This window comes from Rhinatrema bivittatum, chromosome 10 (genome assembly GCF_901001135.1).
Source record: "Rhinatrema bivittatum chromosome 10, aRhiBiv1.1, whole genome shotgun sequence".
NCBI classification, from domain to species: Eukaryota; Metazoa; Chordata; class Amphibia; order Gymnophiona; family Rhinatrematidae; genus Rhinatrema; species Rhinatrema bivittatum.
The window spans coordinates 60,479,126-60,493,687 of NC_042624.1; the positions used below are offsets into that span (position 1 = coordinate 60,479,126).

General features: G+C 41.3%; 1 protein-coding gene across 2 annotated transcripts in view; it reads left to right on the top strand.

The window, feature by feature from the left end:
• The window catches only part of TOR1AIP1 (torsin 1A interacting protein 1), a 90,740-nt gene that overhangs the window by 59,288 nt on the left and 16,890 nt on the right, over positions 1 to 14,562 (top strand). For both annotated transcript variants that reach the window (XM_029618904.1, XM_029618905.1), the window contains exon 11: positions 13,984 to 14,055. In XM_029618904.1, the coding sequence (XP_029474764.1) occupies positions 13,984 to 14,055 (72 nt within the window). The remainder of the gene's footprint in view (positions 1 to 13,983; positions 14,056 to 14,562) is intronic.

A 14,562-nucleotide genomic window follows, 5' to 3' on the forward strand; every position in this document is an offset into this window, starting at 1 on the left:
TGTACAGGAAAATTATTCAAAGCTATTGCACCCTATACATGTCAGTTTCTGAGTGACTTAGTCAACCAATCTTTATCTTCTGGTATTTTTCCTGATAATCTAAAGAAAATTGCTATTCTTCCTATTCAGAAAAATAAATCGAAAGACCCTCTAGATCTTAGTAACTTAAGACCAATAGCGTTGATTCCTTCACTAGCCAAACTTATCGAATCGGTAGTCTTAAAACAACTTTCTAACTTTTTAAGTGACAATGATCTTTTGCATGCAGGCCAACATGGCTTTAGGAAAGGCCATTCGACAGAAACTTTACTATTATCATGCTTTGATACAGTTTTTCGTGGGTTCGACGCTTACACAGATTACATCCTCATTTCTTTAGATATTTCCGCTGCGTTCGATACCCTGAATCATCAAATACTTATATCAGGTTTACAGTCCATAGGCATTCAATCTACTGTTCTTTCTTGGTTTCGATCTTTTCTAACTAACCGCTCTTTATATGTACATGTCAACAATCACTGCTCAGATTCATACATTTCTTCAACTGGCGTTCCACAGGGTTCATCACTGTCTCCAATACTTTTTAATATATATTTGCTTCCCCTTTGTCACATTCTTACAACTCTAAATGTTTATTTTCAAATTTATGCAGACGATATTCAGTTGCTTGTTCCCTTTAAAAATTCATGGTCGGAAACTTTTTCTTTAATATCTTTGGTCCTTTCTACTATTAATACATGGTTAGACCACAACCGTCTAAAATTGAACCCTTCAAAAACCATGATTACACATCTTTCATCTATCTCAGAATCTACCATAGGCCCTCCTTCTCATTTAAGCTTCAAAAATATTCTAATCCCTGTCAGTACCTCTTCTGTTAGTCTAGGTATTACAATTAACTCCAACCTTTCTATGGCTAATCATATTTCTAACATCACAAAAAAATCTTTCTATAAATTGCATTTATTGAAAAGAATTCGACCTCTTCTTTTTTTCAACGATTACCGTACAGTTTTACAGTCCCTAATTTTTTCGGGTATGGATTATTGTAATGCCTTATTCTTAGGATTATCTGACTCTGCTTTATACCCTTTACAATTGATTCAGAATTCTGCCGCTCGGTTGCTTGTAGGTACCTCACGTAGAACTCATATTACACCAGTCTTACTTTCTCTTCATTGGTTACCGATTAAGTATCGAATTCAATTCAAAGTATTATCAATCATTCACTCTCTTATCTATAACACCTCTTCTACTTGGCTATGCACAAATCTCCGTAATATAAACCCTCCAGACATCTTAGATCTTTTTCAAAAAATTTATTAGATATTCCCACCGTCAAATTGGCAAAATTTGAATTAACCAGAAAAAGAGCATTTTCAGTAGCAGGTCCTGTTTTATGGAATTCACTCCCAGATCATCTTCGTCTTACTTCTTCTACTCAACAGTTCAAAAAATCACTTAAAACTTATCTATTTCAGAAAGCATACTCTTTATCTCCTAATTCATAACATAAACATTCATTCATCTATTACAACAGCAGTATCTCTTTCAATTCATACAACACCCATAAGAATTCTTTTCATTCACTCCGTCTGTAATTTTATTGTTTAAAAGCCGCAGGTCTTGAATGTTTATTGTGTCATTATTTTAATTGTTAGTTTTAATTTGTTTTTATTTGTTAAGTTTACTTATTATGTATGTTTGGCTGTGAACCGTTTTGATTAATTCCTCCGAATTGTAAAAGCGGTATATAAACATTTTTAAATAAATAAATAAATAAAAATGGATTGAAAATTGAGGGAGTAGCCTTCCTGTATGATTTGTAAAACCCAAAGGTCAGATGTCCATGTCATGGTAGATGGGTTCACCCACCCTAAAAACCCTGAGGGGGCTTAGGGGGGGGTTGCCTTCCTGAGGCGGATGAGGCTACAGAAGAAGGCGTTGGCGAGCCCCCTGTTGTTGGGAAGGCTGAGGACGTCTTGGTGTATATTGTGGAGGCTGGTAGGATGGGTAAGGCCGGTAAGGTCATCGTTGATAAAAAGGCTTCCTATAGGAGGAGAAATATCGTCTAGAGGAAGCGGTATCGGAAGGAGTGGTCAGTGACATGATGGCCATCTTCTGCTCTTTAAGCTGTGCTACTGTCCCTCTCAACTTGTCTCCAAAGAGATTATCCGGGAGCAAGGGAAGGTTGGCAAGTTTTTCATGCACATCTTTGCAAATGGTGCTCGCTCGAAGCCATGCTAAGAGTCGAGCAGCGTTGGCCGTGGACCTGGCCGAAGTATCGAACCTTTCATAAACAGTTCAGAGGTGGTGCCCTAATCTTTCCTTTTTTTTTTTTTTTTTTATCAATCATTTTAACACAAACTTTTACAAAAATGCAATCTTGGTTTGAAACAAGTGGAATACAGCAATTTAAGCAAATTCAGGAAAATATTCATTCCTCCTACACATTTAGTCCATGATAAAGGATCCAAATTAGAAAATTATTATAACAATAAAAATTAACATCATCCATTTCAGAATTTAAGCAGTTTAACTAGCTAAATGTATTTACTTATGGAACACTCACTTGTTAAAGGTGTTAGTTGAACCTTATTAATTAAATTTAAGTCACAGCAGTTTTATTGCTTAAAAAGAAAGTTAACTGAGAAGGTGAAAAAAACACACAAGAATTACCCCTATAGTTAATACAACACTTACAAGGGTGTTTAAGAAAAAAGGATGCTCCAATTTGGAGTACGCTCAGTTTCAGAAGTAAAAATTGTCTCCTTCTCCTTTGTGTCTGTTTAGAAAAATCTGAATACACTCTAACATTTAAAGCTAGAAATTTCTCCAAACGGTGTTTATAAAACAACCTAAGCACCCAATCCCTGTCCAACTCAAAAACAAATGTAGCTATCGTAGAAGGCTCCCTGTGTAAGTTGACTATCCAATGTCTCTAATAGTAATGACACATTTACATTTGGAGTTAATATATCCATTGCTTGTGCCCCCTCTTGTGTAATTACATTTTCCTGTTTCTTATATAACACACTCATCTCTCTCTCTCTCCCCCCCCCCCCAAAGCACATATCTGGCCCCCACACTCATGTACCTTTTTGATTGTTGCCAATTGCCAGCTTCACTCCCTTCAGCGTTCAAGCCTGCCGAGGTGCATAACACCTTCCATGATCACCAGACACTGTTGCTTGCAGTCAGTACCCGTCTGCCCACGTGCTCCTCGTGGTCAGGCCTCATCGGCAGCAGCAGCCAATGACAGGGACAGCTGGGCTCAAGTCCCGCCCAAAAAAACACGATTGACAGTAAAAATCGCCCAATAATAAGCAACCCGCGAACTGCAAAAAAAAAAAAAAAGCGAATCACTAGAAAAAAACAGCCCAAACCTGCGGGAAATAAGCGAGGTTGGCAACACTACATGCTACGTTCGCATCGGAGTTGCCGTCGCATGCACGTGATGCTGGAGGGGAGCGGCTTCTGAGGTGCCGACTGCTTTAATGTGCTACGTTCGCGCGACACACCTTCACACTGAAGGTGACACACTAACGTGTTTCAACACAGTTTGGAAAGCTCTGAGATACTACGTAGCAAATTCTTTTTCAAATGGGACACACACAAAATAAAGGATCTGGGGGTCAACATTGGGACTGACGAGGACATATTCCAATTAAACTATATCCCTCTGTGGATGAAAATAAAACAGGCTATGGAGGAATGGAACAGATGCTGCATATCCTGGCTGGGAAGAATAGCAGCAGCTAAGATGAATATTTTACCAGAGCTCTGCTATCTTTTCCAGACCTTACCAATTGATATACCTGCAAAAATGCTGAAAGGATGGCAGGATAAGATAATGAGCTTCATCTGACATGGAAAGAGACCCAGAGTATCCAGGAAAGTTTTGTTTTTACCTAAAGCTAGGGGGGGGGGGGGGTGTCTGGGAATCCCTAATATCAACTGGTACTATGCGGCTGCCCAGATTAAAGTAATAGTGAATTGGCAGAGACAACAGCCAACCAAACCTTGGGAAGCCCTCCTGCAGGGAGATTCAAGGGTTCCCTCCCATATCATATATGGATACCTCATAAAGCATGGAGAATATAGAGCGAACTACCACCATCACTAGAGATACCATTTCAGGTATGGAACCAGTGGAGAACAGTTTTAGTGGGTTCTAGAATATAGCACCCCTTTAACCTGCAATGTACATTTTATTCCTGGCAGCACAAACCCCACGTTTAAAATGTGGGGTAAACTCGGGATCTGTAGATGGGAACATCTGTGGGGCCAGCAGGGCCTGTTGAGCTTTGGGGAATTACAGGCGACTTTCAGTTTACCTACCGAGGACCTGTTCACTTATTTGCAAATTAGACACTTTACAAACAGTAGAAACATAGGGACTTCATTGAGACAAGGGTAGTCACTTTTCGAATCAATGTGCAGAAATCCAAATAAGTCCCTACAAACCCCATCGAAAATATACACCATGCTTAACAAAGACCTAGATAACAAGCCTGCCTTTATCCAGGCGTGGGAATTTTGATTTAAGAATAGAACTGACACAGGAACAGCTAATACCTATATACCAAACAGTCAAGGGTTAATATCAGCATCATTAATTGAAAACTGATATAAAACACTATATCATTGGTATCTAACACCAATCCGACTATACGAGATGGGACTAATTAGATCTAAGGCATGTTGGAAAGGGTGTGGAATAGAAGGGACCTACCTACACCTCTGGTGAAACTGCCCATGCAACTGTTCTGGAATAAGATTAATCGATGGGCGGAGAGCATATTCTATTGCCTCAGCATGTTTTGCTGAACTTCCCCATTTCCCGTGGCAACAAATATGAAGAGAAATTAGCAAAAATTATATGGGTTACAGCTAGAATTGAAACTGCCAGGTTATGGTGGGATTCAAAGACACCACAATTGAATTCAGTCATCACGAGGGTGGAACAAATGTATATATTGAGTAAAATCATGGGGCTCAAGGAAGGGAGGATGTCTCATTTTGATAAATTTATGGTCTAAATATGGTAGTTGGAAGATGAGGAAAGAGGGATTCACTCCATCTTAATGCACTCACGCAACCTTGCAGGATTAACAGGTATAAATAACAGAACAAACACCTTTGATTTAAATAACTTTATTTTGTTGTTTTCTTATCTCTGGTACAAAAATGAAACGAGCATGGGAGGGAGGGGGGGATAGGGGGTTAAGGGATGAGGGTTATGTTAACTTGGAAGGAAACACTATGTATTCAGCAAGAGGGTTGAATGACAGCAATGAATACTTGATACAAATTTTTTTTTTCTAACCTATGTAAATCAACTTTAGTTTTACATTTTTGACTGTAATGCTAGGAGCTGTTACATATTCATGACAACTCAGATGTATGGATTGTTATTCCTTCATTGTTTCCTATTGTTTATGATAAGCTGTTCACATGGAAAATTCAATAAAGCTTTAATTGAAAAAAAGAAAAAAAAAGCAGTCGGATACTATTTCAATTTTTACCTATATATAAGAAAATGGGGAAAGATACCATGGATTATAAAAGTTTATTGTTCAAGTGGAAGAGTCATGGCAATGACATAGTTGGCTTCTTCTTTGGCTGGAATCCCAGATTTGGGTACTAATATCCAGCTCAAAGAAATGCAATATAAAATGTTAATGCGAACATAAATGTCAGTCTAGTGCCAATGAAATGAAAATAAGATATTTATCAAAATTGTAAAATACACAGAGATATTCTGGAACATTTACTTTGGTTGTGCTTTTATGTACAAGTTTAATGGGGGAAAATTGTGGGTGTTTTAGTTAAATTAGTGTCTGCTGAGGTCCAGCTTCATTCTGAGGGAGTTATATTCCATCTGACAACTACCAAATAAATTTGTGCAATTGTTTTAGTAAGGCTTTCTGTTGAGCAAGAAGGGGGATCCTGTTGGTTTGGAGGAAGGATTGTGCTCCATCTTAATGGCAATAGAGCAATGCTTTGCATGGACTTCTGCATTTGGAAAGAGATACCTCTAAAGAGTCCCTGAAACAATGGGCTACGTTTATAATTATTTGAGATACTTATATCTAAAACATATCACTGAGAGCTATGAGCGATGTATTGAAGTTTTCATGATTCAAAAAAATCGTTTTAGCTGACACAGGGAAAGTTCCACCAGACTATCAGTTGTAACTTTTGTCTCACCTTGAAGACAAGTATGTGGATAGGGGAGGATGGATTGATTCTAGCTATTGTGGGTTTTTTTTCTCAGTTAATTTAGCATTTAAATATAATATTAATGCTCATTAAGATGGGTGTTTATCTGTTTATAAATAGCTAGCAAAAATTGCCGGGCATTGCTTGGGTAGACTGGTCTATAACAGCCTATCAGTGTGGGAGCCTGTGTGGGCATCCTATGTGTGTATATCTATAGGAGCCTGTGTGTCTCCACCTCTGTGCATCTCTGCCTGAGCCTGTATGTGTGCGTCTGCCTGCATGTGCCTATCTCATCTGTGTGCCGGGGGCCTGTGTGTATGAGCCTACATGTGTGGGAGCCTGGGTGCATGCCTGTCTCTACCTGTGTGTGTATGTGTGGAAGCCTGACAGAGAGAGCTTTGCAGACAAAGCAGATTATTTGCACAGTACACCTTCCACTGTTCTGTGCACCACCTGGTGCCCAAACATACACAATATCTGACCGACTGACTGGCTTGTGTTGCATCAGTCAGTTGATTATATCAACACTAAACTCAATTCAGGGAGAGGGATTTTGTAAATGTAAACATGTTTGTTCATTGTAGTTTGTTATGCATAAGGAATACGTGTATACCAGGTAAAGTTTGTACCTGAATCTCTTTCTAATAAAGTCTTAGGGCCTGATATTCAAAGCATGTTCAGTGCTATTTAGCCAGATAAGCAGGACTTATTCAGCGTCCGCTATTTAGCTGCATATGTGCCTACATATTCAGCGGCCATTGCTTAGCCATATAAGTCTCTTATACAACTAAAAGTTATACGCACAAAAAGTATGTGTGCACTTAACTGGATAAGTGTACCCGGCTAAGTTTAGACCTGTTCTATGGGATGTCTAAACTTAGATGTGTGGATTTATATGTGTATACATTCTAACATCACATCTGTGTCGACACTAACATCACAGCATTTGGAATGCAAGAAGGCATTCAAGTCTGCTCCAGATAGCTATCTATATACACTATATATATATATATATATAACACTATAATAGCGTTTAGAAGTGGTGTGATTGAGGAATGATTGACTCGGACAGGTGATATACATATTTGTTTTTGAGCCATTTTTATCTTTTGAATAGTTTTGATATTCTTTGCCATTGTATAATAAAGCTTACTACATTAAGTATCTATCAAATCTTTTAAAATATTAGTAGTGTTACCCTTTTTTAGGGTTCTCTGACAGATAAACCATTTAGGTACCCACATATATATAGGATCTAGGCTTTAAATAAAAATATGGGTACCTAAATGGTTTATCTGTCAGAGAACATATATTTATCCCAGGACAAGCAGGATGCTAGTCCTCACATATGGGTGACGTCATTCACGGAGCCCTTAAGCGGGAAAAACTTCTGGCAAGTTTCTAGAAGCTTTTAACTGGCTGCCTGAGGCTACTGAGCATGCCCGGCATGCCATGATATTCCCTGCCACAGGGGTCTCACTCCAGTCTTCTTTTTTTCCGCGCTGCTAACTGCATCGCGGTTCATAGGAGCCCTGTGAGTTACCTCACTACTAGAAAAGTTTTTATAACTTTTTTCCCCTTTACAGGTCTCACTCAATTGTCACCGGCTGGTGACAAACACCATACGTTTTTTCGCCAAAAAGAAAGACCGGATTCATCGACGGATGTCGACTGAAAAAACTTCGGGCTTCAAAAAATGTCCGGCCTGCAACCGGACTATGTCGATTACGGACCCGCATGTCGAGTGCGTTCGCTGTCTTGGTGGAGACCATGACATCGCGGCTTGTGCCCAATGCCAAGAAATGACTGTGAAAGATAGGAAACTTCGTCATGAGAAGATGGCTCAAATTTTTCAAATTCGGACAACGCCATCGCCAACAACTTCCACTAAATCCTCACCGGTGGGCATAACAAAAAAGATATTAATAAAGAAAAGAATCCCAGAGGGCTCGGGGGATGCCTCCTCACCAACACCCTCCGCGTCATCGACAAGATCGGTATCCGAAGTTCGTCCAAAACATAAACACCGACGGCACCGTTCAATTCCTCCATTACCACCGCCGGAGGAACCGGTACCTAAAAGACAAAAGATATCATCGACCTCTAACATCCGGACAGGAATCGATGCCACAGACATCGGTCACTGACTTAACCACATTGATTAAGCAGATAGTCATCGATGCCCTGAAGGAGAAGATACCGGCGTCATCGCTGATGCCGACCCCTGTGTCGATGCCGACCACCGGGTCGATGCCGACTGTTCAGTCTATGCCGACTACAGAGTCGATGCCGTCATCGATTTCGATGCCGATACCGGCTACAGCGCCTGTGGTAACAGCCCTGTCGATGCTGGAAGACTTGCCGAGGTTTTCATCAGCGATGCCGGCTACTCAACCGATACCAGCCGCCTCATCGTCACAGATATATCCAGTGACTTCCTCGATGCCATACTCTACCTCTGCGATGCCGGTACCATTCCAAATGCCGGAGCCATCGATGGCATCGATTATTTCACAAACCTCGATGTCCACAATGGCTTCTAGGCCCATTTCATCAATGGTTCCCATTTCCATGTTTTCATTCCTGACTTCATCGATGCCAACTACTTCCCAATCGATGCCTCATTACACCCTAGCTCCAACTAGAGCTCCTGTACAAGGGAAAATTTCTTCATCAAAGAAGGCATCAGGAAAATATAAACATACTTCCATGCCTGCTCCAGAAGCCTCTTCTGAGAAAAGATTACATGCAATACTCACAAAAAGGTATTAAGACCTTTTAGCATCTTTACCTACAGAGCCTGAAGAAGAAATGGAAGGTGAAGGCAGTGATGGTTCACCAGATATTCAGGATCCCTTGCAAGGACCATCTGGAGTTTCCCCATCTGAAAGGCTGGAACCTAATCAGTACCAACCTACATCAGACACATGGTCTGACACTCAATCCGAGCATTCTTCAGAAGATTTTTTATCTGAGAATACTCCGCCTCAGGCTAAGAAGCAGTCCCCTCCAGAGGACCTGTCTTTTTCCTCTTTTATTCAGGAGATGTCCGAGTCCAATCCTTTTCAGCTCCAAGCCGAAAAAGATGAACGACAACAGACACTGGAGATACTACAATTTGTGGATCCTCCAAAACATAATTTGGCCATCCCAGTGCATGAAGTACTGTTGCAACTTCAGCAAAGAATTTGGGAACACCCTTGCACAACCCCTGGAGTAAACAGGAGAGTGGACTCCACGTATTTAGTTCAAGCAGCCCCAGGTTTTGAAAAACCTCATCTCCCACACAACTCCTTAGTTGTAGAATCTGCTCAAAAGAAATCACGCAGATCCAGAACGCATGCCTCTATCCCTCCTGGGAAGGATAACAGATTCTTAGACCTTATGGGAAGAAAAATTTACCAGGGAGCCATGCTGAACTCGAAGATTGCTGCATATCAGCTCTATATGACGCAGCACCAGAGAAATCTCTGGAAGCAAATAGAAGAATTTCTCCCATCCCTGCCTCAGCAACAACAAGAGGCAGCACAGCAAATTGTTCAAAAAGGTCTAGATGCTGGTAAGCACGAGGTAAGAGCAGCGTATGATGCTTTCGAAACCTCGTCAAGAACTGCGGCATCTGGCATCAGTGCACGAAGATGGGCCTGGCTGAAGGCTTCGGATTTACATCCTGAAGTCCAGGACAAATTAGTGGACTTACCGTGCCAAGGTGATAATTTGTTTGGCACAAAGGTGCAAGATGCTGTGGCACAGCTTCGAGAACACTCAGAAACCTTGAAGCAGCTCTCCACTTTGTCACATGACACTGCATCTCATCCAACTCGCAGGCCGCCACGTAGGGACACAAAGCGTCCTTTCTACAGACCAAGGAGATATTATCCTCAGGCCTCTAGATCACGGCCTCCAAGGACTCAACAACGTCCTCAGCAAAGACAGCAACGAGCTGCAAGGCCACAGCCTCCGCCTCAAACAGCTTCCACCTCTGGATTTTGAAAGTCATCCCAGAGTGCAGAGCCAACTACCCAATCCTTATCCCGAATTGCCAGTTGGAGGGAGAATTTCCCAATTTTACACAGAATGGGCAAACATTACAACAGATCACTGGGTCTTGTCCATAGTTCACCAAGGTTACCGCCTAGACTTCACATCTCTCCCTCAGGAGTTTCCACCACAAAACTCCTATCTCGAACACATTCCTCAATTACAAGCAGAATTATCTGCTCTTCTGAAAGCAAAAGCTGTGGAACACGTACCACACACTCAGAAGGGAAGAGGATTCTGTTCCCGGTATTTCCTCATTCCAAAGAAAACCGGAGGCCTACGTCCCATTCTAGATCTCAGAAATCTCAACAAATTTCTAAGAAAAGAAAAATTCAGAATGGTGTCCTTAGGCACCATGCTTCCACTCATACAAAAAGGGGATTGGCTTTGTTCTCTGGATCTTCAAGATGCATACACTCACATACCAATATTCCCACCTCATCGCAAGTACCTCAGATTCAAGGTGGGGCATCAGCATTTCCAATACAGAGTCTTGCCATTCGGCCTAGCCTCAGCTCCAAGAGTATTCACCAAATGCCTAGCAGTGATAGCAGGACATTTGCGCAAACAAGGTGTTCATGTGTTTCCTTATCTCGACGATTGGCTAATAAAAAGTCAGTCACAACAAGGAGCACTAACTTCTCTACATTACACAATACAGTTACTTCACAAACTGGGATTTCTCATAAATTATCAAAAATCCCACCTGCACCCGTCTCATTTACTCCAATATATAGGGGCAGAATTAAACACAAACCTTGCACAAGCTTTTCTTCCAGAAGACCGTGCACAAGCGCTGTCCCAGTTGGCGTACTCCCTGTCCATACAACCACAAGCGACAGCTCATCAGTTTCTAATCTTACTAGGCCACATGGCTTCAACGGTTCATGTCACTCCTATGGCAAGACTTGCCATGCGACTAACCCAATGGACTCTTCAATCACAATGGATCCAAGCCATACAACCACTACATTATCAAATCCAAGTAACCCACCAACTACGCTCCTCGCTACAATGGTGGACTATCAAGGAAAATTTGCGCAAGGGCCTACCCTTCCAAAAACCGATCCCCCAGATAACATTAACTACAGATGCATCCATCTTGGGATGGGGAGCTCATGTAAACTCTCTTCAAACTCAAGGAACTTGGACAAAACTCGAAGCTACATATCAAATCAATTTCCTGGAACTTCAAGCTATACGTTATGCGCTACATGCGTTCAAAGACTGCCTTTCACGCAAGACTGTACTAATCCAGACAGACAATACTGTAGCCATGTGGTACATCAACAAACAGGGAGGTACGGGTTCGTATCTCCTCTGTCAGGAAGCGGCACAAATTTGGGACTGGGCCTTGAACCACTCAATGTTCCTACAGGCCACTTATCTAGCAGGGATTCAAAATGTACTAGCAGACCGGCTCAGTCGCCAGTTCCAACCACATGAATGGTCTCTAAATCCCTCTATAGCGATCAAAATATTCCAACGTTGGGGACAACCAACAACAGACCTCTTTGCGTCGCATCTGAACCACAAAGTGGACAGCTTCTGTTCTCTGCACAAACAGAAGAACCAACCAGCCAAGGACGCCTTTGCTCGCCCTTGGAACTCAGGCCTACTATATGCATATCCTCCAATACCGCTTATCACCAAGACACTGGTGAAGCTACAAAAGGACAAGGGGTCCATGATACTCATAGCCCCATATTGGCCTCGACAAGTATGGTTTCCCACACTGCTAGACCTGTCAGTCAAGGATCCAATACGCCTGGGAGTAGCTCCCAATCTCATCACTCAGGATCAGGGTCGGTTGCGCCATCCCAACCTTCAATCCCTATCCCTGACGGCATGGATGTTGAAAGCTTAATCCTACAATCACTTAATCTCTCAACTAATGTTTCTCAAGTGCTTATAGCTTCACGCAAACCTTCCACACGAAGGAATTATTCTTTCAAATGGAAACGGTTTACTTTCTGGTGCAAGCAAAACAATATTGATCCTTTCACTTGCCCCACTACTTCTCTTCTAGACTATTTGTACCATCTTTCAGACTCTGGTCTTCAGACATCGTCAATCAGAGTGCATTTGAGCGCAATCTCCGCTTATCACAAGATAGGAGATGCACCTATATCCACACAACCTCTCGTCAGTAGATTTATGAGAGGTCTAACTCACCTTAGACCACCAATTCGGCCTCCAGCTACACAATGGGACCTGAATCTGGTTTTAACAGGCTTAATGCGTTCTCCTTTCGAACCCATAGATTCCTGTGAACTTAAATTTCTCACATGGAAAACTATTTTCCTCATAGCCATCACATCAGCTAGAAGGGTTAGTGAGTTACAAGCACTTGTCACATATGAACCTTATACAAAGTTTCTCCATGACAGAGTGGTTCTCCGAACACATCCAAAATACCTTCCTAAGGTAGTTACGGAATTCCACTTAAATCAAACAATAGTTTTACCCACATTCTTTCCAAGGCCTCACTCTCACCAAGGTGAAAGAGCTCTACATACTTTGGACTGTAAACGTGCGTTGTCTTTTTATTTAAATCGCACTACGTCCCTCAGAACATCCAATCAGCTTTTTGTCTCTTATGACCCAAATAAGCCAGGTAAAGCAGTGGGAAAACATACTCTATCTAATTGGTTAGCAGATTGCATACAATTTTGCTATGAAAAAGCAGGCCTTCCTCTCCAAGGGCGAATAAAGGCACATTCAGTAAGAGCAATGTCAACCTCAGTAGCACATTTTCGTTCAGTGCCAATCATTGACATTTGTAAAGCAGCAACATGGAGTTCCCTTCACACCTTTGCAGCTCATTACTGTTTGGACAAGGAAGGACGACAGGATGCAGCCTATGGACAATCTGTCTTAAAGAACTTGTTTCCAGTTTAATCCCAACTCCTTCTACATCCAACCTGCTGTGATCTTCGGCTGCATCATTTCCTCAAAAATGCATTACTGCTAACTGCATGGACAATGACTCAGCCTCTAGCTTGCTAATCACCCATATGTGAGGACTAGCATCCTGCTTGTCCTGGGATAAAGCAAAATTGCTTACCTTGTAATAGGTGTTATCCCAGGACAGCAGTATGTAGTCCTCACGGAACCCACCCGCCACCCCGCGGAGTTGGGCCTCAGACTTTATTATTTTACATTTGCTAACGCTTATTGCTACATACAAGACTGGAGTGAGACCCCTGTGGCAGGGAATATCATGGCATGCCGGGCGTGCTCAGTAGCCTCAGGCAGCCAGTTAAAAGCTTCTAGAAACTTGCCAGAAGTTTTTCCCGCTTAAGGGCTCCGTGAATGACGTCACCCATATGTGAGGACTACATCCTGCTGTCCTGGGATAACACCTATTACAAGGTAAGCAATTTTGCTATATTCAGTAGCTTTGTAAGAAATTGAACGCTGTTTATTTGCTTCTGTCTTATATTTGATACTGTATATATAAATATTTAACTATTTTTACTATTATATACTGTATGTTTTATTCATTGCACTATGCTATATATATGAAATTACCTGCCAAGAACTATTGGATTGGCGGGATATAAACAATTTTAAATAACTCCCACTCATTCTGGAACTCCATCTATACCATACGCTGTTTGAGCTCACTGGAGAATCAGTAAAACTATGAAATGCATCTACTTTGTGTTATACTGTAAGAGTATACATCTCCAACTTATTAATTTTGTTTTACAGATGAATCGGGAATTAAGACTGAACCCACCAAAGAGAAAAAACTGTTATTTGGGAAGCAGCCTTTAGCTAAAGGTAAGGCTGATATTTTCAGATTTTTACACATACTACTCAGTACACTCAGGCAGTCTTATTCCCATTCATCTTCCCCTATTCTTGTGCAGTATATCCAGGAAAACCTCTGATTCTCATGTGTAATGGTCTTTGAGTCTTAGGCTAGACTTTGATCTCTTGCTGCACTAGGTGAAGAGCTCCATCTTCATGTGCTTTAATGAGATGTGTTAAAGACTTGTAGATTTTTTTGGAAGCCCTGTAGCCTACCTTCTCAGAATTGTTTAAGATGGCTAGAGCCCTTCCTTTGTCTGTCTATAGTCGATGGCACTTTATAGAGTAAATATAAAAATCTTTATCCTCTGTTTTAGGAATCTCTGGTATTTTGGAAAATCTTTTCTCAGAACTCCAGGTTCCCATAATCCACAGAGGATAATATTGTCTTAGTGCTTAGGAGTGGATGAGACAAAAAGTTTCTAAGTGTTTTGGTGCTATAATTGTTATAAAAAGGTAAAAATTATGGAAATGGTT